The 24,378-nt window shown below is 46.0% G+C and overlaps 1 protein-coding gene across 7 annotated transcripts in view; it reads right to left on the bottom strand.

Annotated features, from left to right (window-relative positions):
• Positions 1 to 24,378, bottom strand: part of PKNOX2 (PBX/knotted 1 homeobox 2) — a 456,599-nt gene that overhangs the window by 99,796 nt on the left and 332,425 nt on the right. For all 7 annotated transcript variants that reach the window (XM_079955104.1, XM_079955109.1, XM_079955105.1 and 4 more), the window contains one exon: positions 19,767 to 19,906. In XM_079955104.1, coding sequence (XP_079811230.1) covers positions 19,767 to 19,906 — 140 coding nt within the window. The remainder of the gene's footprint in view (positions 1 to 19,766; positions 19,907 to 24,378) is intronic.

The raw sequence follows: 24,378 nt of genomic DNA, 5'->3' as shown, positions 1-24,378 counted from the left end.
GCCAATTTCCATTAGTGGTATCAAGCAAAGTCTTATTAGATGGTAAAGCAAGTGACCAAAAGTGCAGGCTCTGAGCTCATCCCATGATCTAAATGTGGTATATTATCTCACAACTGTCATGGATGCTTTAGGTCCCAACTCTACAGTTCTAGGATTCTGAGTGTTACAGAAAGTTTTATTTTACCGACTATTGATACTATTTCTGTGCATGAAAGAGGCAAGGACACAGTCTCAGCTGGTGTGTTTTCTAGCCATTATCGATGGGAGTGCCCATTCATCATGAGAAACAGTCATTCCTAAAGAAAGTGAAGAAAATAACATAATATAGTGGTAGTTTTATTGATTCAACCCCCCTGGAGGTCACCTCATTCACTGAAATGGCCTCAAACAGAATGCTTCTGTGAAGGCTTTGAAGCTGCTTGTGGCAGACAGAAAAAGTGGGTAGCTGACAACATGGCTATAGAACAAGAGGATAACTCTGGGTTCCACTCTCACCCTAATTACCGGTAATTGGTTTTATTATTGCTGTTATTATTACTACTAAAATTATTAAAATTTGTTTACCGCCTTATACCTGTAGATCCCTTTTACCTTCTTACCTGTACATCTCGGGGCAGTTTGCAAAGCTTGTTCTCCGTAAAATGAGAGCACGGTTTGCAGTGGGGGTCGCCGGGCGAGCCCTCTGTTGCCAGGCAGGTTAATGCTTATTGCCTGGCACAATGATTGGCTGACCGGGTTACTGGGGCAAATTGCATGTAGCAAATTGGGAGAGTGGGACCATAGGCTTTAAATATTGGGGCACTCTGCTTTTGCTTTCTCTTTCGCAGAGTGCATCGGAACACCCGCCCGCCCGCCCTGAGTTCCGGTTGACCTTGCTATGCCTGTCATGGGGTCGTCTACCGTTGGGGCAGGGGCCTAGTAGGAATTTTGTCCATTTGGCTGATTGGCTGGTGCCATTTGGTTTTTGCCTACTACTTAGCAATTCGTCACAACTTGTAAGGTTGCGGTTAGGCATTGGTTATAAAAATTGGTGGAGGAGGGGTCAGGATAGGCTGGGCTTGCCCCTCCAATGATGGTGTGGAAGGGAATTCCGTTAAAGGAATCCTGGGGCTTGCCACGATTTCGTCCAATCCCTGAAATGGGACCAGGGCTGGCAAGCCTTGGGGAGCAGGTTGGGTGAGCGGTGAGGGACTGCTGCACAGCTCAATTGATCCCCAACATTGTTTTCCCTTCACTGGCTTCCGATGGAGTTTGGAAAGTCAGTTCTGTCCCAGGTGGGGGGACAGATAGTCATAACCAATGTCTAAGCAACCACTCACAGATTTTGTATTTTAATAAAGTTGTGGCCAAAATAGTGCCAAAAACCTTAAACTAAAATTACGTGTGATTTGTGAATTATTTGAGGGGTGGCTTGGGGACCTCCACACGCAACCATAAGATCACAATATAAAAGCCACAAAAGACATAACACAAATAAGTACAAAAACAAACCATCGCTGACAGCTCCAGCACCAAAAGCTTTGAATTCAGGCAAAAGAAAAGTACATCTGCTTGGGAGTGAGGGGTCAATTAAGAGTAAGCAAGCCCTACTAATACTCCACTGCCAGCAGCTGTGGTTAAGGAGTAATTTAGGCTCCTAGGATCTGATTCAAGTTGCGCTGCCTTTCTCTGTTGTATGTTTCTTGAACTCTTTCTGATGTTGCCCTCGGACTGCTGCTCAGCTTTGTCTCTGAGTTGTGCTTGAACCTAGACTGCTTGACCTTGGCAGGTTTGGACTGAGCTGCATCTGCAACCCTGCTTTCATTGAGAAATGTTTATATCTTCTACAACAGGGAACCTGGCCTCCAAAGGCAAAGGTGTAGCTACACAAATGTAGAACCTGGATGTTGAGAACCATTTTAGGTGGCCACTCATATTACTCCAGTCATGAAGCACCCCATTACCATTTCTGTACTCCTCCATTTTTAACACCAGATGACAAGGAAATAAACAACCATCTGACTTTTTAGAAGGCAGCCCTGTTTAGGGAAGCTTTTAATATTTGATGAATTACTGTATTTTAATATTTTGCTGGAAGTTGCCCAGAGTGGCTGGGGAAACCCTGCCAGATGGGCGGGGTATAAATAATAATAATAATAATAATAATAATAATAATAATAATTACAGCTGCTTCTACACCACTAACATGCTAGAGCAAATTGTGTCCTCCAAATCATGGAGAGCCACGTATTGCAGTGAGATCAACAAACTGCCTTCTTGTTGCTGGGGCGGGCCCGTTTGGATGACCTCTGCACCTCATTGGTTGCCTCTTTGTTACTGGGGGAAAATTTCTATAGGGTGGGGTTTGATTGGCAACTAAGGGGCTATTTAAGGGGCTGCACAAGGCGAAGTACTTTCTCTTTTGCATCGTGCAATGGATCTCCCTCCCTCCCTATAATTTAAGGTTGTGTTTTTGATCTTGCTATGCCTGTCTAGGGGTCATCTGTTTTTGGAGCAGGGGCCCGGTAGGAATTTTGCCACTTGGCTGATTGGCTGGTGCCATTTGGTTTTTGCCTACCATTTAGCAAATCGTCACAACTTTGTAAGGTTGGCGGTTAGGCATTGGTTCATTCTTTGGTGGAGGGGATTATGGGTTGGCTGTGCCTGGCCCTCATTTTTGTTGCTGCTGCTAGGGAATTCCATTAAAGGAATCCAGGGGCTCGATTTGCTCTGTCCGATCCCCTCTCAGGGGTAGGGCCAGGCCAGGCCAGAGTTCCTGGGAGCATCTGGGGTGAACTAAGAGGTGGAAATCGGCCTCTGTGCTCCCCCAGTATATTTTCCCTTAGTGACCTCTGGAGGTTCCAGTTGTCAGTCCTGTTCCTGCCACTGTGCAGGTTCAGATAGTTTGAACCAATGCCTAAGCAACCAGTCACATGCTGTAATCAATAAAGTCGTGGCCAAATTAACGCCAAAAAATCTTAAACAAATATTCTGTGTCCTGTGTGATTTATTTTGGAGGGGGTTTAGGGGTCTTCACACGCAAAAAGGCTTGTACATGCTCACGGAGTTCTTTCAAAATCAGGGCTGCAAAACTGTGGCTTTTTCTTTTTTCTTTTTGCTGTAACAGATAAGGAATGTAGAAGGGTTTTCAAAAATATGAAAGGAAGGATGCTGTCGGCTGTCATGATCAGCCTAGGCCTCTGTGGGCACTGCTGCAGCTTCTATCATTTGCTACTCTCTAGACGTTGGTTGGGAGACTCATGGACTGGACTTTGCTCCCAGGTTCCAGGTCTAGTTGCCCCACTAATCCTTGGAGTCAGGGAAAAATGAGAACTGGTAGCTGGACCATAAAGAAGGCTGATTGCCAAAGAATTGATGCTTTTGAATTATGGCGCTAGAGGAGACTCTTGAGAGTCCTACTGGAAGGACAGATCCTGAAGCTGAGGCTCCAATACTTTGGCCACCTCATGAGAAGAGAAGACTCCCTGGAAAAGCCCCTGATGCTGGGAAAGATGGAGGGTACAAGGAGAAGGGGACGACAGAGGACAAGATGGTTGGACAGTGTTCTCAAAGCTACAAAAATGAGTTTGACCAAGCTGCGGGAGGCAGTGGAAGATCATGGGGTCACGAAGAGTCAGACATGACTAAACGACTAAACAACAACAATCAACTGCCATGCCGGGTAAAGTTGAAAATTTACATGGCTAAAGCTAACTACCAAGTACTTGCAACATCTTGGTGGTTTTGACACATTTGACAGCACACTGAGTACACCTGTACATCTGAAGCAGCTTTGCAAAAGATTAAGACGGCATACCAGGCTTGGGGTGTTTTGGATATGCTGTAAAGTCAATGGCACTTCATAATGATGTTATTTCAGGATATAAGCAAGGGCTGGCATGTATTAAGAGTGCCGTAATGGCATCCTCATCAGCTCAGAAGCCAAGCACAAGTTTCCTGGGGAACTTACACCAGCTTTGCCTTGATGCAAAGCTCAAGAAGCACACACCAGCCATTCTCCACTGAATTCCTAGGAGAGTTGCAAAAGGCAGAGTATTCCAAAATTTCATTGCTTTTGCAGACATCTCAGAAGCCCCTTATCCAAGTGGTTTTCTAGGCTGCTGAACTCTCCCCCCCCATTAGTTTAAACTTTAGTTTAAACTAGCCACAGTGTTAGCATTTTTTAAAAAATGAGAAGTGCTGAATCTTAGCCACCATCCTAGAGGAGCTTTACCTTCTTGTTGAAGTCAATAGGACTTAAAACTGCCACAGTGGATCATGCCCATAGTTCTCTGAACACAAAGCACTCTCCTACTCGAGAGCAGGACTTCACATCTCCACTAACATCATTTTTCAAAGTCATGAAAGTTTGACTCCTTCCCTACAGATTCTTCCCAGGTATCAATATCAGCAGAAGAGATCCTTTTGGTAGTTCCACTGATCTCAGAATGTGGTTTTGTTTTTTTTGGAGGGACAGCCCAGAAGAGGGAATTATATGTGGCAACCCCTAAGTTGTGGCTTTCCTTCCCCATGGAGGTGCACCTCGCATAGTTTTCATCGTAAGCTAAGGACACACCTCTTTACCCTGACCTTTGACAAATGAGACATACGTATATTTGGGGATCTTTGATTGCAATCAAAGAATGGTAGAGTTTGAAGGTACCCCAAGGATCATCTAGTCCAACCCCCTACAATGCTGGAAGCACAGCTAATATCAGTTAATAGATCACAGAATGGCAGAGTTGGAAGGGACTAGTCCAGCCTTTCTCAACCTATGGGCCTAGATGTTGTTGAACTACAACTCCCATTACCCCTAGCTAGCAAGGCCAGAGCTCACCTTCTAAAGTCCCTTCTCTTGCAGGGGCCCAATTAGTGCCACTGCCTTCCGTTAAGAGTTTGGGTGTAATCCTTGACGCCTCCCTTTCCATGGAGGCGCAAGTTACAGCAACAGCCAAGGCAACATTTTCCCACCTTTGCCGCATCAAGCAGTTGGTCCCTTAACTTTCCCGCCCCAACCTGGCCACAGTGATCCATGCAACGGTCACCTCCAGGCTTGACTATTGTAATTTGCTTTATGCGGGGCTGCCCTTGAAGCTGTCCCAGAAACTCCAGCGGGTGCAGAATGCTGCAGAGACGCTCCTCACAGGGTCTCTGTCATGGGAGCATATTCACCCAGTGCTTTTCCAGCTGCATTGGCTCCCGGGGTACAGGGTCAGATTTAAGGTGCTGGTTTTGACCTTTAAAGCACTTCGCGGCCTAGGACCCTGGTACCTACTGGACCGCCTCTCCCGGTATGCCCCACGGAGGACCTTAAGGTCCATAAATAGCAACACCCTAGTGGTCCTGGGCTCTAAGGAAGTTAGATTAGCTTCAACCAGAGCCAGGGCCTTTTCAACACTGGCTCCGGGCTGGTGGAACGCTCTGCCTCATGAGACCAGGGCCCTGCAGAATCTGATTTCTTTCTGCAGGGCCTGTAAGACAGAGTTGTTCCGCTTGGCCTTTGGCTTGGAGCCAATTTGATTCCCTCCCCCTCTTTCTTTTTTCTTTTCCTTTCTCCTCCTGCGATGAGGCTGCATTTTAACATTTTAACGTTTCAATATTTTAATGTTGTATTTTGTTTTTAAGTTGTTTTCATTCAGCTTGTTTTTATTATTGCTTGTTAGCCACCCTGAGCCCGGCCTTGGCTGGGGAGGGTGGGGTATAAATAAAAAATATTATTAGTATTAAATCTGGCCCACGGGCAGACTGGGAATCAGCGTGTTTTTACATGAGTAGAATGTGTCCTTTTATTTAAAATGCATCTCTGGGTTATTTGTGGGGCATACAAATTCGTTCATTTCCCCCCCCCCAAAAAATATATAGTCCAGCCCCCACAAGGTCTGAAGGACAGTGGACCAGCCCCCTGCTGAAAAAGTTTGCTGACCCCTGTAGTCTAGGAATATTTTAACTGTCATACCTCGGGTTAAATATGCTTCAGGTTGAGCGTTTTCAGGTTACGCTCCTCAGTGACCTGGAAGTAACGGAATGCGTTATTTCCAGGTTTCGCGCAGACACTCAAAATGACCTCACATGCATCTGTGGAAGCGGCGTATCGCAACACGCGCACGCCCAGATGCGGGTTGCGTTCGCTTCAGGATGCGAATGGGGCTTCGGAACGGACCCCGTTCGCATCCAGAGGTACCACTGTATTGCATTTTTAGATTGCTGTGACCCCCTCTGGGACCTTGTAGTGAACAGCAGGTAAGGAATCTTAAATAATAATACTAAGAGTAAGGAGCACCCCCTCAGCAAGCATATTCTTTCCATGATGAGTGAACAAGATCTAGTTATTGGTCAGTATTGCTGTGAATAAGTGTACAGTATTTTTTTTTTTAAAAAAAATCAGCTGGAAGGACCCTAGGCTGAGTAAAACGAGCCCTGATATTGAGCAGAACGCACTGGCGAATATCCCCCCCCCCCATCTCCCTCTCTCTCTCCCTCTCCCTCCCTCCCTCTCTCAAGCCATTCAGAATTTGGAGGAAATAAATCTCTCTACACTAATTCAGGGAAAGTTTGATCCTCGTCAGCGCAGAACAAATAAAAGGGCTGAACTGGCCTGACATTTTACTGCAGAAGAGAGGTCGTTTTCAGCCACTAATAAAAAGGATTTGACACACGCTAATAAAGAGAAATGAATTCCTCTAATGGCCTAATTTAGCACATTCAGCACTGTTCTGTCTGCAAGTGAGCCAGGAGGGGAACTGCCAGGAGAGAATGCGGACAGGGGAGGGAAGGCTGGGGGGGGGGGGGAATCAGGATTTTAGAATACCAGAATGTGGCTCTTGCTGCCCAGTTTCCCGTAAGGAGCAACAGATAGGGATATAATGTATGCCACACTCTACATTACGAAATTAAAAGACAGCAAAAAACACATTAAAACTGTGATGTTGTGACAGGTAAATAACCCCCCTTTTATTTATTAACAGGGTTCTCATTTCATACGGAAAGGGGGAAAGGATGCTGTTTGAGGATTATTATTAGCCCAGGGGCTGTTATCCCGGCATAAAATCCCATCTATACCACAAACAAGGATGTTGAAGCTACAGAGCATGCTTGCTGATTTATTTTCTGTCATTTGCAGGTCACCATGTCATTTTATGGAATCTGAATCCCATCCCCAAGAATTATCAGGCCTCTCTGTGTTCCCATATAATTAGGGCCTGAGAAAATTGCTTTGCAGGCCAGATTTGGCTCATGGGCCACCAGTCGGCCATCACTATTTTGAATAATTTCTTATCCCAGAAAAAAAAAAAAAAACACCACAAGAGTCGAGTCAAGAGCATTTGGCAGGGGCTGTTGACTCACCAATCACCTCTCATATACCCCTTGAACATTGCAGCAAGCCAGAGGTTTTAAATGAGGTTCAGGGACTGTTACCTCTGGATAAATGACTGTGAAACGAGGTCTGGGAATTTGTAGGCCAAATAATGAATAAACTGCGGCCGTATTGCAGCTCAGTGTCCAAGCTGAACGATGGGGGTGGAGACGCTCCTTCAGGTATACTGGGCCGAGGCCATTTAGGGATTTAAAGGTCACCACCAACACTCTGAGTTGTGCTCGGAAACGGACTGGGAACCAGTGTAGATCCTTGAGGACTCTGCACACATCATACCCTCCAACATGTCAAGGCAAAAAAAAAAGGAGTCAAATGGCCTTTGTGAGATCATGGCCCACAAAGACCTGCATTTTTCAGGACCGTGCTCTCGCATGAGAGCACAGCACCCAAAAGCATGTGTTCTAGGGCACCATGTGAGGTCGCAGCCCTGAAAAAGTGCTTTATGGGGTCAAGATCTGAGTGCAAAGATTGGAGCGCCCAAAATGGCTGCTGTGCTCTTGCACAAAAACGGGATGTCCCCGTTACCCAGACAGTTGAATGGTATGCACGCAAGCATTCTGATGTGAACAGTCCCTCTATTTCAATATAGATGATGAGCTTTCGTGAGCTGACCTTCTCCCTCCATAGCGAAGTAATGCTAAGCGACTTGCTTTTGCCAGAGCTGTTAGGACATATTTAACATCTCGTATAACGCAAATAGGGTGACCATTTAGACCGAGCCCCCAAAGAGGAAATACATCATCCCAAAAAGGGATAGCTATTTGCATAAGATTTGTGTACGCCAATTTGTATGTGTAGATCAGGGGACAGCAAACTTTTTCAGCAGGGGGCTGGTCCACTGTCCCTCAGACCTTGTGGGGGGCCGGACTATATTTTTTTGGGGGGAAATGAATGGGAGGGGGGAAATGAATGAATTTGTATGTCCCACAAACAACCCAGAGATGCATTTTAAATAAAAGGACACATTCTACTCATGTAAAAACACGGTGATTCCTGGACTGTCTGTCGGCCAGATTTAGAAGGCGATTGGGCCAGATCTAGCCCCCAGGCCTTAGGTTGCCTACCCATGGTATAGATGCATTCTTCAGAACTAATTACTATAATTTAAATAGGAACCATGGTACATCTCCAGATGGTGGGGAAAGCAGTGACCAAGTGACCTGTGTGCCTCCTCAGCCTTGTGTCTCTGTGCTCACTGTGGATGGACAAATTCTAGATGCCTCCTGCTTTCCCTCTTAAGGAGACAGAGCCCCCTTACTCATGAATGTCAATGACACAACTTAGGCTCAGCACCTTTTCCTAATCCTTCCATGTAGGAGAAAGAAATGTAGACTCGGGCTTTTATTTAGTTTTTGTTTTTCATGGCAGGGGAGAAACCATTTTTATGTACATTTTCTGGAGAGAAAGGGACTCAAGTCTGCTTTGCAGAGGCTAAGAAAATAATAATAATAATAATAATAATAATAATAATAATAATAATAATAATCTTCACAGCATTTCTGTTCCTGCTTTGCCCAAACCGGCAAGGAAACCTCAGCTTCTAGAATATGAAAAGGTGGCGAAGAAGAAACCGTCACGCATGACGAAACTGAAAGACATCTCGCTGAATAGCGGGGCTCTGGAAACATGTTTTGTGGAGGCAGAGCAAGGGGGAAGAAATAATTTTGCAAAGTTCTTTTTATGGGTGATAAAACTCCCGACACACTATAAACCCGAGCAGTAACTTCATAGCCACTCAACCATTTTCTTCCGAGTGACCTTGGCCGGGAAAGCCGACCTCAATTAGAGAGCCAACCAACTGTACCGTGGTCTGACTGCCGGGCAGTTCTTGCCTTCCCCCATGAGCGACCTTGGAAGCCTCTGCCGCGTGCAAGGGACTCGGCGTTTCGGCTTTTACAGCCAACGCTAACAGACAGAAAAAATAATTTAGCAGGGCATTAACTCTGATATTTAGTTCAGGAACCAGAAGTTGTCTTTCACCTACCAGTTGCTTACTTGCCCCCCCCCCCCCGCAGATCCACAGGACAGCTGGATCCGCACTGCTCATTTATCACAGATTGGCACAGAGGGATCTGAGCTGCTCCTTCTTCCACTATAAAGAGTGTGTGATTTGCATGACTACCACTGATAACTGTTTACAGGCACTGCGCCGTGTGGCAAAACCAAATGAGGTTAGCAACACAGACTGAAACCCGTGTCTCAGGCCTTTTCCATACCTGGATTACTCAAACCTTGTAGCTGCAGATACGAGGGATTACACCTGGGATGTGAAGTCTACACTCAGCCACTGAGCTATGGTCCCTTTTATTAAAGAGCAAAATTCATCCCCCCCCCCCCAGTGCTTGATCCTACCTGCAAGAAGGTATTATTTATTAAACTATTTATATTCTGCTGTTTTGGGCTTCCAGTTCAACACTCATAGCAATAGTCCTGGATCCAGCTTGATGAAGAACTGGTTTCTGCCAAAATCTTCACTGCTCAGATTGATGCAAAATGCAGTTCAAAGGCACAGCAGGTGGTACATATGCCAATAATAATAATAATAATAATAATAATAATAATAATAATATATTATTTATACCCCGCCCATCTGGCTAGGTTTCCCCAGCCACTCTGGGCGGCTTCCAACACAATATTAAAATACAGTAATGCATCAAACATTAAAAGCTTCCCTAAATAGGGCTGCCGTCAGGCGTCGTCTAAAAGTCTGGTAGTTGTTTTTCTTTTTGACATCTGGTGGGAGGGCGTTCCACAGGGCGGGTGCCACTACTGAGAAGGCCCTCTGTCTGGTTCCCTGTAACTTGGCTTCTCACAGTGAGGGAACCGCCAGAAGGCCCTCGGCGCTGGACCTCAGTGTCCAGGTAGAATGATGGGAGTGGAGACGCTCCTTCAGATATACTGGACTGAGGCCGTTTAGGGCTTTAAAGGTCAGCACCAACACTCTGAATTGTGCTCGGAAACGTACTGGGAGCCAATGTAGGTCTTTCAAGACTGGAGTTATGTGGTCTTGGTGGCCGCTGCCAGTCACCAGTCTAGCTGCCACATTCTGGATTAGTTGTAGTTTCCAGGTTACCTTCAAAGGTAGCCCCACATAGAGCGCATTGCAGTAGTCTAAGCGGGAGATAACCAGAGCATGCACCACTCTGGCGAGACAGTCTGCGGCCAGATAGGGTCTCAGTCTGTGTACCAGATGGAGCTGTATACAAGTAAAGACGCTGGTCCAACAACAACAACATGCCCCCTGCAGACACGACTTAGCACGGCAAACGGTTCCTTTCTGGAGACTGGTCAAGCAACCGGGCATTTCTCCAAGAAGGCTGAACTGAAGGCCTGCCTGCTGACATCTCTGTGAGCTGGATGTTGGAGGAGGTGTTACTGCCTCATCAGAAGTGGATGGGACAGGTGAGGTAATGACTGCCTCTGGAGAGGTGGGACAGGACAGGATTTCTGACAACACCAGAGGCAGAGTTGGTGGCCAGACAGGCAAAATGGACGAGCCAGAGCTGGCCTCTCTGAAATCCCCAGAGGTGGAGCCCATGCCTTGCACTGCAGGGACTGATGAAGGGATGGGACAAGACAAGGGAGGTCCACCCCCCCATGGGAACTTCCCCGTTACCCTTTATGCTCTCCCAACCCAGGTAGAGACCTTCCCAGCCCACTAGATGCCTCTGCAAGGTCACCTGTCAGCCCCATTCTCCCTCTCTGTCCTGGCCCAGGCAGCCCCATTCTCCTTCTTAGGGTCTACAACAGTGACAACAACAATGGCAAACAGTTAAAGGAACAACCTTAGCTCTTATTTGGGGAGCAGTGGGGCTGAATGGTGTGCCGCTATATCCAAAGCCCTACCACTAGCACCAGTCATGGCAGAAGGTTGGGGGCACTTTATAGAAATTTAATAAGCCTAATCGTATGCTGGCTACTGCCAGTGGAAACACCAGTCAGTAGCCTGTCAACAGCTCATGATGCCATTTGGAGGAAAATCTTCACTGCATCCTAACAGAGCCTCTGAGTGTCCCTATTTTTTAGGGACATCCCTGATTTAGAGAAGCCGCCCAGGTTTCTGATTTGATCCTGATTTGACTCACCATGAATGGCTCCCTTGTCCTCTTATAATGGCAATGGCGTCCACCTGAGAGGTGCCAGAACTGAGTTCTGGCTGAAAAAAAAAAAGCCCTGGATCTTTCTAAGGTGGTATTGAGGAGGAATTAAGAGCCTTGGAAGAGCGTTGGAGGGACATTCAGAGCCTGGGTGCCACTACTGAAAAAGTCCTGTCCTGTGTATGTGCCACAAAGGATGAAGTAACTTGGAACAGAACATTCCCAGAAGCATAGGCGGCAAGTTGCCCTCAGCATTGAGGGGGAACGGTATGTGTGTGTGACGTCACATGTGTTGCACGTGTGTGACATCATGTGTCTTGAGTGTGCGTGTGATGTCATATGTGTTGAGCGTGTGTGATGTCACACGTGCGCCGTGTGGAGGAGGCCAAGCGCTCTGGAGGAGCCAGTCACCGAAGCTGCGTCATGCTCAGCTCCACACTCCTAGCACTATCCAGTCATTGCTCTTCCGCTGTAAGCTACAAACAGAATTGCAGCTGAATTTCCAGTTATATTGGTGTGTCCACCCCATTATGTTCTGTCTGCTGCAATGGGTATGACATAGCTGTGCAGATGGGGAAGTCACAGTTCGCCCCAGAAGCCATTTTAAGGCTGATTTTTACATTTGTGCCAAAGCACTTAAAAAAAATAATCAATAAATTAAAGATCTGTTGGATTTTTTAATTAGAAAAAAAAAGTTTTTCAGTGTTACAAACTTTTCACGCAAATCCAAAGCTCAGAAATGATTGTGACCTAGAAGCAGTGGGGGGTTTTTATATATAAAAAAGACAAAATAATATTTTTTTTAATTAGCACCATAACACTTTTTCATTAAAGCACTATTGTGTGATTCTTTTTTTAATGTAACCGAAAGAAACATATTAACTCCACTGTAAAAGATGGATAACACACGCAGAGATATATATAAAATGGCACTGACTAGAACAGCAAGAGTGAAGATGTTCCAGAGGATACCGTTCACACCTCTTGAAAACTACGGCAGTTTTCAGGACTGAGTGGAATAATCTATCCTTGCGGCGATTATTCCACTCTGTCTAAAAAAAGAAAACGTAAGACTTTCTGCAGTCAAGGTGGGCAGGGGAAGATGGAAGTCCCACAGGGGGCAAGCAATGGCCCAACAATTTGATGCCAACTTCATGCAGATGCCGCACAGAGTGAACAAAGCGTGGCAATTTCATGCTAACCTCCTAGTGCAGAACCACCTTTAGTTAATTCATCACCATCATAATCAGTACTAATTTCCCTAGATTCCCACTTTTCTCACATGGACACGTTGCCGTTTACCAGTATTCTCCACCTTATTTACCCGTTTGCAATTCAAATGGATATTTCTAACCTAATCTGAGTTCAATAAATTTTATAGTTCTTACTTAGGGGGTGGGGAGTCCTGTTTGGATGTCCCAGACATTCATTGCTTTTGGGCTGTGGAATGATGTCTGGACACTTAAGTACGCAAAACAGCATGGGTAGCATTAAGCATGTGAAGTCCTGCGGCCTTGATTTGATTCGCCTCACCTAGATAGGGCAGAATTTCTCCTCCAGCTCTCGATTTGATGGCTTTTTGTTTAGTCCAGGTAATTATCCCAGCAGTAACATTTTTCATGGCCTTTTTAATCTGCCTCACTTGTCTCCCCACCTCCAATAGTTAGAGACCATAATACCAAAAATCTGTCATCAAACGTGATCAAGAATTCCCGGAGTTAGCACATATAAGTGCATTTGCATTACATTAAAAGTCTCTTAGATGCTCAGTGACTCATTGTTTATAAGGCCAGCAGGGACATATACAACCATTTACTCCAATCTGTTGCACACACACAAGAGTGAACACACATTTATTGGATTCAGGCCAATTTAGTTGCAATCAGATTCTACTGAAATTGATAGAATTTGGGGGTTAGAGATGTCTCAAGAAATCAAGCAGGAGTGTTTGAAAAGCTGAATACCTCCCTCAATGTCTGCAAGAACTGGGGCGAGAGTCACAGCCCACCTGAGTTTTCTAATTTCCTCCTCCCTCCCAATGGGACAGTTATTCCATAAAACTTTGTGCAGGTTTTGGAATAAAGGGAGGCAGCGCTTGGACCCCTCCCGTATCTTCGAAGCATCAACGAAGTACTTGTAAGCAAGGTTTTGAGGTTTGTTGCAACCTGCACGAAGGAGTGTTTTCTGCAGAATCTTTTTCAGCGGCGAACAGCCTCAAAGCCAAAAGGCTCCCAACAGAAACATTTTATTCTATTGTCTCCAAGAAAAAAAAGCTGCTTTTACTAGATATTAAAGGAAAATAAAATAGAAAATGATCCCCACGCAACTGAGTGAGTTATAAATTTCAGCACTAACCATAAATCTATCAGAAAGTGCATTTCTCTGGATGTCTACGGAAAGCGTAGAGTGCACTCTGGCAGAAGAAAGCTTCCGGATATAAATGGGGGTTCCGCTAAATGTTGCAATGACTGCACGTGAGTTATGACTTTTAGGCAGCATCACTTCCACAACAGCCAAAAAACAAACAAGCAGAACACTTCTGTCCATTACGGTGAAATAGATTAAACCGCTGTAGACAAAAAATGTGTTATCCTCAACCAGCTCTTTAGAGTCTGAGCTGACTCACATCACCACTATGCACATAATAGGTGCAAGCCACTTAAGAACTGTCTCCCTCTCCTGTGGCACAGTGGTTGCCCCGCAAAGGATTTTTTGTGGGCTGCCATACACGCTTAAGGGACGCGGGTGGCGCTGTGGGTTAAATCACAGAGTCTAGGACTTGCCGATCAGAAGGTCGGTGGTTCGAATCCCCGTGATGGGGTGAGCTCCCGTTGCTCGGTCCCTGCTCCTGCCAACCTAGCAGTTCGAAAGCACCTCAAAGTGCAAGTAGATAAATAGGTACCGCTCCAGCGGGAAGGTAAACAGCATTTCCATGCGCAGCTCTGGTTTGCCAGAAGCGGCTCAGTCATGCTGGCCACATGACCCGGAAGCTGTACGCCGGTTCCCTCGGGCATTAAAGCAAGATGAGCGCCACAACCCCAGAGTCGGCCATGACTGGACCTAATGGTCAGGGGTCCCTTTACCTTTTATACACGCTTAAGCAACAATGCCGAATGCACCCTTCCCATCATCACAGCTAGGACCGCTGGTACCACAAATATGGCCAGTGAAATAGAAAGGGCCTCATTAAAAGATGCAATAGCCCCAACTGGTAAGTCAATAGGGATGCAGGGTAGAGCAGGCATGGGCAAACTCGGCCCTCCAGATGTTTTGGGACTACAATTCCCATCATCCCTGACCACTGGTCCTGTTAGCCAGGGATCATGAGACTTGTAGTCCCAAAACATCTGGAGGACCAAGTTTGCCTATGCCTGAGGTAGAGCATCTGTCTATGCCAGGAATGGGGAATCTATTCACACACACACACACACCCTGCAATATTGTAGCAGTCTGACTCCCATTAGCACCAACCAGCAAGGACAATGTTCAGGGATAGGGAGAGCTATGGTCCAGGGCCGTAGGTTCCTAGTTGATTCTTCGAGAGAATAGAGCAGGCATAGGCGAACTCAGCCCTTCAGATGTTTTGGGACTACAATTCCCATTATCCCTGAGCTCTGGCCTTGTTAGCTAGGGGTGACGGGAGTTGTAGTTCAACAATATCTGGAGACCCAAGGTTGAGAAAGGCTGCACTAAAGGCTTTCTGTTCAGGCGTCGGGTTTTGGGGAATCCAATCCTTCCCAGGGTGGCAGCCAAGAATCAGATAAACAGTAAAAGTTCTTACCAAGTAATTTTATTCACTATTCACAGAGAGAGACGAAGGAATGCAGTCTTCCCTAGATAATGGCGTTGCTCCAAGTAAAGTCCCTCCCCCTACGTCTCTCCTATTCTATGTCACCCCTGCGTCGGCTAATCTGAGCTTTCTGTCTCTGAGCTTTCTGTTCTACTACTCTCAATGTTCACCTGGTCCTGGGAGAGGAGAGGTCAGGAATGCTTTCCAAGGACACTGAGTCTGTCAGCTGTATCTCCCCTGGTGCTTCTTCTTCTTCTTCCTGCTGTTCCTCTCCCAATACTTCCCAGCTTCTCCCCTCTGCAGCCTGTGAACTATGCCCTTCTGCAAACCACTGTTCTGAATCTATACTGTCCTGTTCTCAGGAAGGTTCAGGAGAAGGAGGGACGGCCCCCACAATTTCTCCTCAGTCCTGCCGCTGACATCAGGTTGAAACTTTGCTTGGCTCATGGTAAGCTGGATCTCAGCTTATTCTCGCTGCTCCTGGATCCTACTGTGGTGACTTCCTTGCTCAGCTCCGACCAGCGCACTGCTGCTGCTATGAGGTATGCCAGCTCAGCGAAGGAGCTCAGCTAAATGAGAACCAGGAAGTAAGAAATGAGAATTTGGCTGTCGGAATTTAAGTCTCTCTGAAGCTGCATTTCCTGGTATGGTGGTGTATCTCTTCCTATCCTTAGCTGCTTCTATGGAGCACATCGCTGAGTGTACACAAATTAGACACGTACACCAGTAATGGCCTTAAGTAATCCAGAGCATTTTTCAGGCCAAGGCACCAGTTATTAAACTGCCTTTACTTTGCATTTGGGAGTTCCATGGGCCCTCCTCCATGCATTTCCATAGCAACTAATGTATTTCAGATGGGAAAAGTGGAAGAAGATGGAAGAGATCAAAGGCCAACTCCGTAAGTGGCATGAACAAAATAGGAGATGGGCATAATAAAGTGTGCCACAACTGAGTTTTCCTGTTGTCTCTTGTAGGCATGGACATACTATGTACTGGTGTGTGTGTGTGTGTGTGTGTAAGAAAAAAGAGACAGAAATGTTCCTGATATATCACTGATACACAGCCAGATTTCACATACGTTAATATTACTTTGCAATTAGCATCACTTATTATCATTCTTGTTAAGGGAAAGGGGCCCCTGACCATTAGGTCCAGTTGTGGCTGACTCTGGGGTTGCAGCTCTCATCTCGCTTTATTGGCCGAGGGAGCCGGCATACAGCTTCTGGGTCATGTGGCCAGTATGACTAAGCCGCTTCTGGTGAACCAGAGCAGCGCACGGAAACGCCGTTTACCTTCCCGCCGGAGCGGTACCTATTTATCTACTTGCACTTTGACGTGCTTTTGAACTGCTGAGTTGGCAGGAGCAGGGACTGAGCAACGGGAGCTCACCCTGTTGCGGGGATTCGAACCACCGACCTTCCGATCGGCAAGTCCTAGGCTCTGTGGTTTAACCCACAGTGCCACCTGCGTCCCTATTACGTATATAAAAAAGTGTATATAGTTTACACCAGGAGAAAGTTACTTCTTTAAGTTCTATATGGATACTAATCAACGTCAGGGAAGTCTAAGACATTTTGCTGCACAAAATGGCACCACCTCTCATTCCACATTCACACACACACTTTATTTCAGTCCAAAGAACCCCAAAAACATTTTCAAAAGCAAAATAAAACAGAAGTACAGGGAAAGGGTTCGAAGGCGATTGCTATGTTTCATCCGAGCATGTAGGTTTCTGTTTCTTAATACTTCTGAGAGGAACTTAGCCCCAATCATTCTTGTTACTTTAACTATTAAAATACTGAATTTTCTGTTTCATAACAACAAAACCCACCCACCCTCCATTGTTCATGCCCACCCACCCATCCAGCCACAGTCAGTGTCCTACTGACCAACACAGAACAATCATGCAGACAACAACGATGAGGATTTAGGAAAGATCTAAAATCTATAGGTGCTGAACAAAAATTAGGAGCAATGGCACTAGCCCTGCTCATGGGCTTGCAGGCTAGGAGACACAGAGCAACTGGAAAAGGGGATGGAAGGAGAAGAGTAAAATAAACACACCCAGGTACCGCTTCTTATACAGAGGCTCTCCCAAACTGTTGTACTTTGGCCAGGTAGCAAACAAGACACTCCTGCATGTTCCATTCAGAACCAGGCGCTTCGTTCTGAAGTTTTGGATTGGTGGAAAGAGATTATCTTTCCTAACACATCAATCATCACCAACACAAACTTACTGCTATCACATTCTCCTCTTACTGCTCTCTTTTAGCTTAGGCTGGGGGATTTGGCACATCAGCATGCAGGTGCGAGACGAGAAATTAAGTGCCACATATATTTTTCTTTTTTATCTGTCCTCTCCAAGAGGAGAGCATAAAAGATACAGCTTAAGCCTTAATTTGAATTGAATAGGGCCTTGTTAAATTTATTGACATGAAATGAAAAATCCCCAATGCGGTTTTGAACTGTCATGCTACCCAGAGGCAAGAAATTTTAATTAAAAAAAAAACAAAAAAACAAAAAGGATCCCCTCTAGGCACTCAGTGTGATATACAAGGCTTCGATTCAAACACACTTCTCCTTGCCTTGCCACCCTACCCCACCCGCCGCTGTTCTATCCTGCATGAAAGTCTCTGCTTCCCTTTTCTCGAGCGCCTTTCTTCACATATAAAACACAAATCTGCTAATATGGAGTGTGAAATCAAAAATTACAAAAGGACTCAAAATTGCAGGCTGCCTCACTCACGCAGCTCATTTGCAGAGGGATTTTTCACATAGCGCTGGCATCGCAAGTCCCCTTCAGGAGTGTTGACATACTCAAGCACTGCACCGACAATTGGCTGCCCATTGGCAGTCGGCTGTGGGTGCAGAAAGCAAAGAGCGATTCCCCAAAATGAGTTATCACTGGTGGTGTTCAAGCAAATGAGTATTATATGCATGCAATCAATTACCATCGCTATTATGTCACCTCTGGTGAAGGCTCTTCTCTAAGATGTTATTTTTATGCTATAGGTTTTAATATTGTTTTAAGAGTGCTTTTAGATATCGACAAGTGGGACCAGCAACAAAACGTGCTCCTCTTCCAGGTTCCAGTCAGCCATGACTTTTTCCAGGATACTATAAGATGGAAAGGGTTTCAGCACGGCAACTAATCCCCCTTCTCCCTTCTACAGTTCTATTTCCAACTGGCAACCAACATCCTTTGCACCTGGAGCATACCTGTTTCTCATTTGGCTGCTTTGTGGGGTGAGCGGTGCTGGCTCCATTTTCCATGTTCCTACTGAATGGAATGGAGCTTACTCCCAGCATAGAGGGACGCGGGTGGTGCTGTGGTCTAAGCCACTGAGCCTCTTGGGCCTGCCAATCAGAAGGTTGGCAGTTTGAACCCCTGTGACGGGGTGAGCTCCCGTTGCTCTGTCCCAGCTCCTGCCAACCTAGCAGTTCAAAAGCACGCCAGTGTGAGTAGATAAATAGGTACCACTCCGGCGGGAAGGTAAACAGTGTTTCTGTGTGCTGCTCTGGTTCACCAGAAGCGGCTTAGTCATGCTGGCCACATGACCTAGAAAGCTGTCTGTAAACAAACACCAGCTCCCTTGGCCTGAAAGCGAGATGAGCGCCACAACCCCATAGCCGCCTTTGACTGGACTTAACCGCCTGGGGGTTCTTTATCTTTACCTACCCCCAGGAAATTTTTAAAGGTAAAGGTAAAGGTACCCCTGCCCGTACGGGCCAGTCTTGACAGACTCTGGGGTTGTGCGCCCATCTCACTTAAGAGGCCAGGGGCCAGCGCTGTCCGGAGACACTTCCGGGTCACGTGGCCAGCGTGACATCGCTGCTCTGGCGAGCCAGAGCCGCACACGGAAACGCTGTTTACCTTCCCGCTGGTAAGCGGTCCCTATTTATCTACTTGCACCCGGAGGTGCTTTCGAACTGCTAGGTTGGCAGGCGCTGGGACCGAGCAGCGGGAGCGCACCCCGCCGCAGGGATTCGAACCGCCGACCTTTCGATCGGCAAGCCCTAGGCGCTGAGGCTTTAACCCACAGCGCCACCTGCATCCCCAGGAAATTTTTAGATTTCTTTAAATCAGGAGTCAACCTTACTTTTGAGTGCTCTGAATATGTCCGACCCCTAAAACAGAAGTGGTCTGCGTTCAGCCAGCAAGAATCAAAATGCATTTGCATTGCCAAAGAAGAAACGGATCACGCAGACAGGGCCCCTAAGCCATTCTTCCCCCATCGTTCAAAACATTCATTGCCACATCACCATTCTGTTGCCTGTAATTTAACTCCAGCTCCAACAAAGAAAGCAAATCTCTTTTAAGTCCGCAGCTTGAGGCTCACCTAGTTGAACATGCACTGGAACCTGTCTTTTTCAGTCTATTGACAAAGACGGCTAAGAAGCAGCCTCTGTGCAGCATCTCGCTGACAAGATAGCCCCAGGCCAGATTCCAGTAATATCTCAGCATGCCGCTACAGGGATGGGAAGTGACATTAAAGAGCAGCCTGGCAGCAGAATCCCTCTGTACCTGTAGACAGCTCGCTTGTCAGCCTCCAGTTGTGCCTGAGGGTCGATGGGAGTGCTGGGGATAGGAGTGTTGGCGGCTGCCGAAGGTGTGTTGATGTGTACTGGCTGGGCTTTGGCCGGCTGTTGCGCTGTGGCAGTCATCTGTTAAGAAGAGGACAGGAAAGCAAGAGGTTTAAAGGCAAAAGAAATCAGATTATGCACACACGGTTGCTTTTGGGAGGAGAAGCGGGGAACTCCACTAGCATTTCTAAGGGTCGCTTGAAAGCAGGGATGTCAGAAAGTTCTGTAGGAAATGGAAGTGCAAGTGGAAATTGCCACCATTCTCATGTTCGCCCAAGGTCAGGAATGGAAATCACGCAAGTGAATGCAACTGATATTTGCTAATCATTAGGGGTTTTTTTTAGTCCACGAGCATTGCATAAATAACCACATTGTTTTCAGCATTGCTTTTGACATTTTCCTCCCATTGAAATGCATTCAGTTACATAATTATGTCAGTTTGGGCCATAGTAGCAAGACAGAGAATGTACGTTTTAGCAGAAGCCAAACTGTAGCAGAACGGAAACAGTGCTGGTTGCAAGAATACAGGTTGGAACAGAAAACTGATCCCTTCTTACATCCTTGCTTGCAAGCATATCAGAGCGTGAAAGAGCAACATTTTCTGTATCCCATATGGAAATCTGAGTGCCACCAGCCTACTTTCTTCTATATGTAGCTGTTGAACGGTTTTTATGCCAAAATGATGCTGGCGTTTGTGGAGTTCCAAGAATCTTTTGCAGTTCATTGATTTGTTCTTGAAACATTTTTAATCTTCTCTTTAGTCATGGATGCATGTTTGTATATAAAGGTTTTTATTAAACACAGGAAACTTAAGCCAATGCTACACATGAAGACACAGGAGATATCTGAACAGAGCGTTCTATTTTAAAAACATATGAAAGAGGGCCTCAGTATCAGATCAGGTTTGTGACACTGAGGGAAGGGATATTTAACCCCCCACATGCCATTTCCCCAATATAACATGATTCCCCAGAAACTGCTATTTGACCTATGGAAGGTAAATATATATAGATAGTAAATGAGATCAGATGGCCTAACCTGTTGCAGCTCTTATTCTCTACACAGTTTTTATTCGTGTTTTTACCCTAGTCTATCTCCAACAAATTCATTGCAGTATATAAACTTCTTCCCCACTCCTTTATCTTTAGAACAACCTTACAAGGTAGGCAAGGCTGACCCAAGAGCACCCTGTCAATTTCATGGCTGAGTAAGAATTTGAATAGGACACTCTACCCATCCTTACCTAACCTGTGTCCTCCTGATGTCGGACTACAAATCCCATCAGCCCAGCCAACACAGCCCATGGTCAGGGATGATGGGAGTTGTAGTCCAACATTTGGAGGGCACCAGGTTAGGGAAGGCGACTCTAACCACTACACTGGTCAGCAGAACATGAACTCCTCTGCCTCTTTTTTTAGCCCTTAACCCAGATCTTTTAATAGTAGCATTTATCTTTTGCTATTCTCTCCACCCCACCTTCTCCATCCACCAAAGTAGAATCAAATATGGTATCTGTTTCATGCCTTACTTTTAGTCAAACCGTACATGGAATTCTTCAGCGGAACTTATTGTACAACCAGCACAGAAGTGGTTTGGGTGATGGGTACCAGGCTGGGTGCTCTCTTTTTGCACGTGGCTTTTGCTAAACTATTATTGCTCCTTGGAATAAATGCAATTATCCCCATGCCTAATGGAGGCCCCTGTTAATGTGCTATAGTGCCAAGTTTAAAAGAGAAATAAAGAGCAAGGCCCCTGTGCAAATACCTCGAGTAGGTAATGTATCTGTATAAGGTTTCCTGGCAGCGAAAAGGGATTCCATGCCTCAGAAGTAGATTATGAGGTCTAAATGCCCTTCATGTATTTTGCAGCATACAGACAGAGGTCAGGTTGGTTTCAAGCTATACCAATAATGTACTAAGCCTGCCTTGGAAGAGGAGACAGGAATGTGGGCAATGCAGAGGTCTTTCCAACCTATTCTGCTCAAGAAAGTCAATGCAAAGAGACTCTGTTGGAAGAGACCAAAAGGTCACAGCTAAGAGGAGCAGGATCACAAGCCCACTGAGTTGCTTACTTTACTCTCTTCAAGCTGCAGTTCTATTACAGCAGGGTGAGGAACCTCTGCCTTTCCAGAAACTATTGAACTACAACTCTCATCAGTCTCAAGCGGTATGTACAATGGTTGGGGGCTATGGGAGTTGCTGGCCAGCAATATCTGGAGGGTCACAAGTTCCTCACCTGTGCGATAACACCCTGCAAAGTGAGCCCCGGAAGTCTTGTGATACTACCAATCACAAGTGCTAGGTACCTGCTAAGTTTTTGTGTGAAAGTTTATTTTTTCCCAAGATGATTATAGGACGTGCCCTGCTGGGTGGATCAAATCGAAGCCTGAGCAGGCCCAGCATTTTTTAATAGTGATCAGCAAGACGCCTCTTGGAAGCCCAGAATCTGAGCATTAAATCCCTCTCTTCTTGTTGCCAGCCACTGGTATTCAAAGGCATACTACCTATGATCATGGGACACGGTGGCACTGTGGGTTAAACCACAGAGCCTAGGACTTGCCGATCAGAAGGTCGGCGGTTCGAATCCCCGCGACGGGGTGAGCTCCCATTGCTCAGTCCCTGCTTCTGCCAACCTAGCAGTTCGAAAGCACATCAAAGCGCAAGTAGATAAATAGGTACCGCTCCAGTGGGAAGGTAAACGGCGTTTCCATGCGCTGCTCTGGTTCACCAGAAGCGGCTTAGTCATGCTGGCCACATGACCTGGAAGCTGTACGCCGGCTCCCTTGGCCAATAAAGTGAGATGAGCACTGCAACCCCAGAGTCGGCCACAACTGGACCTAATGGTCAGGGGTACCTTTACCTATGAACATGGAGATTCAATACGGGCAACGTGAATAGGACAGAATCTCATACATACTTACTTGGGAGCAAGCCCCACTGATCACAGTAGGGATTGAATCCAGGCAGACAGGCCAGAGTAAGAAATCACAGAGAATAAAGCATATGGTCTCACATCATCCTGAAACTGGTCACTCCCAAACATGATAAATGTGGACCATTTCTAAATCAGTGTATGAGAGCCCCCCTCTCTAGGTTGTGAAAAATGTATTATTTCTGACATAAGGGTTGGGGAAGCTATGGAAAGGTGACCTATTTCAATGGGTTTATACTCTGCTTCTTCTTCCCAAAGGGAGCACAGGGTGGCCAGCAAATATATAATTAATGCAGGGGTGTCAACTTGAATATGGGGAGCAGGGGGGAGTTAATCCCCGCCCCCATAATTGATCACATGACACGGCACACACACACTATTTGAATGGACATGCCCATCAACTGGGGGGGGGTGACTCCCTCAAATATTTTATGGACCTCAGTCCCTAGGAGCTGGCTCCTATGAATTAAAGTAACAGCAACAACAAAACCCACTTAAAAACCAGCAGGAACATATAAAACAAGAAGAACTGAACACCAGCAAGGTCAACAGGGAAAAAAATGTACACCCCAAAGGCCTGGTGGGATAAAAAGGTCTTCACAGCACACCTAAAAGTAGCCAGATTGGGGGACAACTGAAAAGAAAGCAGACAGTGGTTTCATAATCTAGAGGCCGCTACCAAGCATGTGACGTGTCACCAAAGCAAGAAGAGCCCTGGAAACAGCTGCAGTAGCACTAAGAGAAAACATCTGGATTGATCTCTGAAGTAGCAGATTGTCCCTGCAGTATGGAGAAAAGGAGTTGAAAACTTCAGAGTAAAACAAAACAAAGGGTGGGTGGGTGTACACAAACACACACACAATAGCAATGGCAACAACCTGAGAAAGAAAGGCACAAAGGGAGCGCTCAGACTAAAACTCCGAAAAATTCATGGTGTAAATGCCTTGTCGCCTCCATTGTTGCTGGACTGAACAAGGCTAATGAATCACTATGGGCTTCCAAAGGGCTTTTGGAAATTCTAAACAGGATTTAAAGCAATTGTATTGCCTCCATTGCTAGGGACTGAATGCATTTCACAGCCAAGTGACCAGAGGTCTGTGTAATGCAAGAGATTTTGGAGCTTTTAAAGAGATGAGAGGAATGTAAAGTGAACGTTAATGCATTTTAACAAAGTACCATTGTCGCCCGTTAACGCAGCTCTGACATGAAGCCATCCAGGCTGCCTTCCCCTGGTCACTTTCTTTGGACTTAATTAAACCAGAAGGTTGATGCTAATGATTGATCAAAGCCCCAGCTTGCTGACTATGACGAACTCCTGTTGGGGAACAGTCCAAGGTTGCACTGGCTCACAGCACCTCTTTAAGAAGAGGCTAATATGAGAAGGTAAAATAAAGGAAGCGTTGGTGGCAAAAGAAGAAACTACAGTACTGTTTACAACTTATGCATTTATTTACTACATTTATACTCATCTACATATTTATTTATATTGCTACTTTTCTTGATACCCATCCAGGTTGGGCTACTGCAATTCTCTCCTGGTGGGATCACTGTTAATAAACAGTTAGGAAACTACAACTGGTCCAGAATCCATTTTAATTATTTCTAACAGATACGTCTTGTCT

This window comes from Podarcis cretensis, assembly GCF_951804945.1.
Source record: "Podarcis cretensis genome assembly, chromosome: 15".
NCBI classification, from domain to species: Eukaryota; Metazoa; Chordata; class Lepidosauria; order Squamata; family Lacertidae; genus Podarcis; species Podarcis cretensis.
This window is presented reverse-complemented; position numbering and strand designations above follow the sequence as displayed.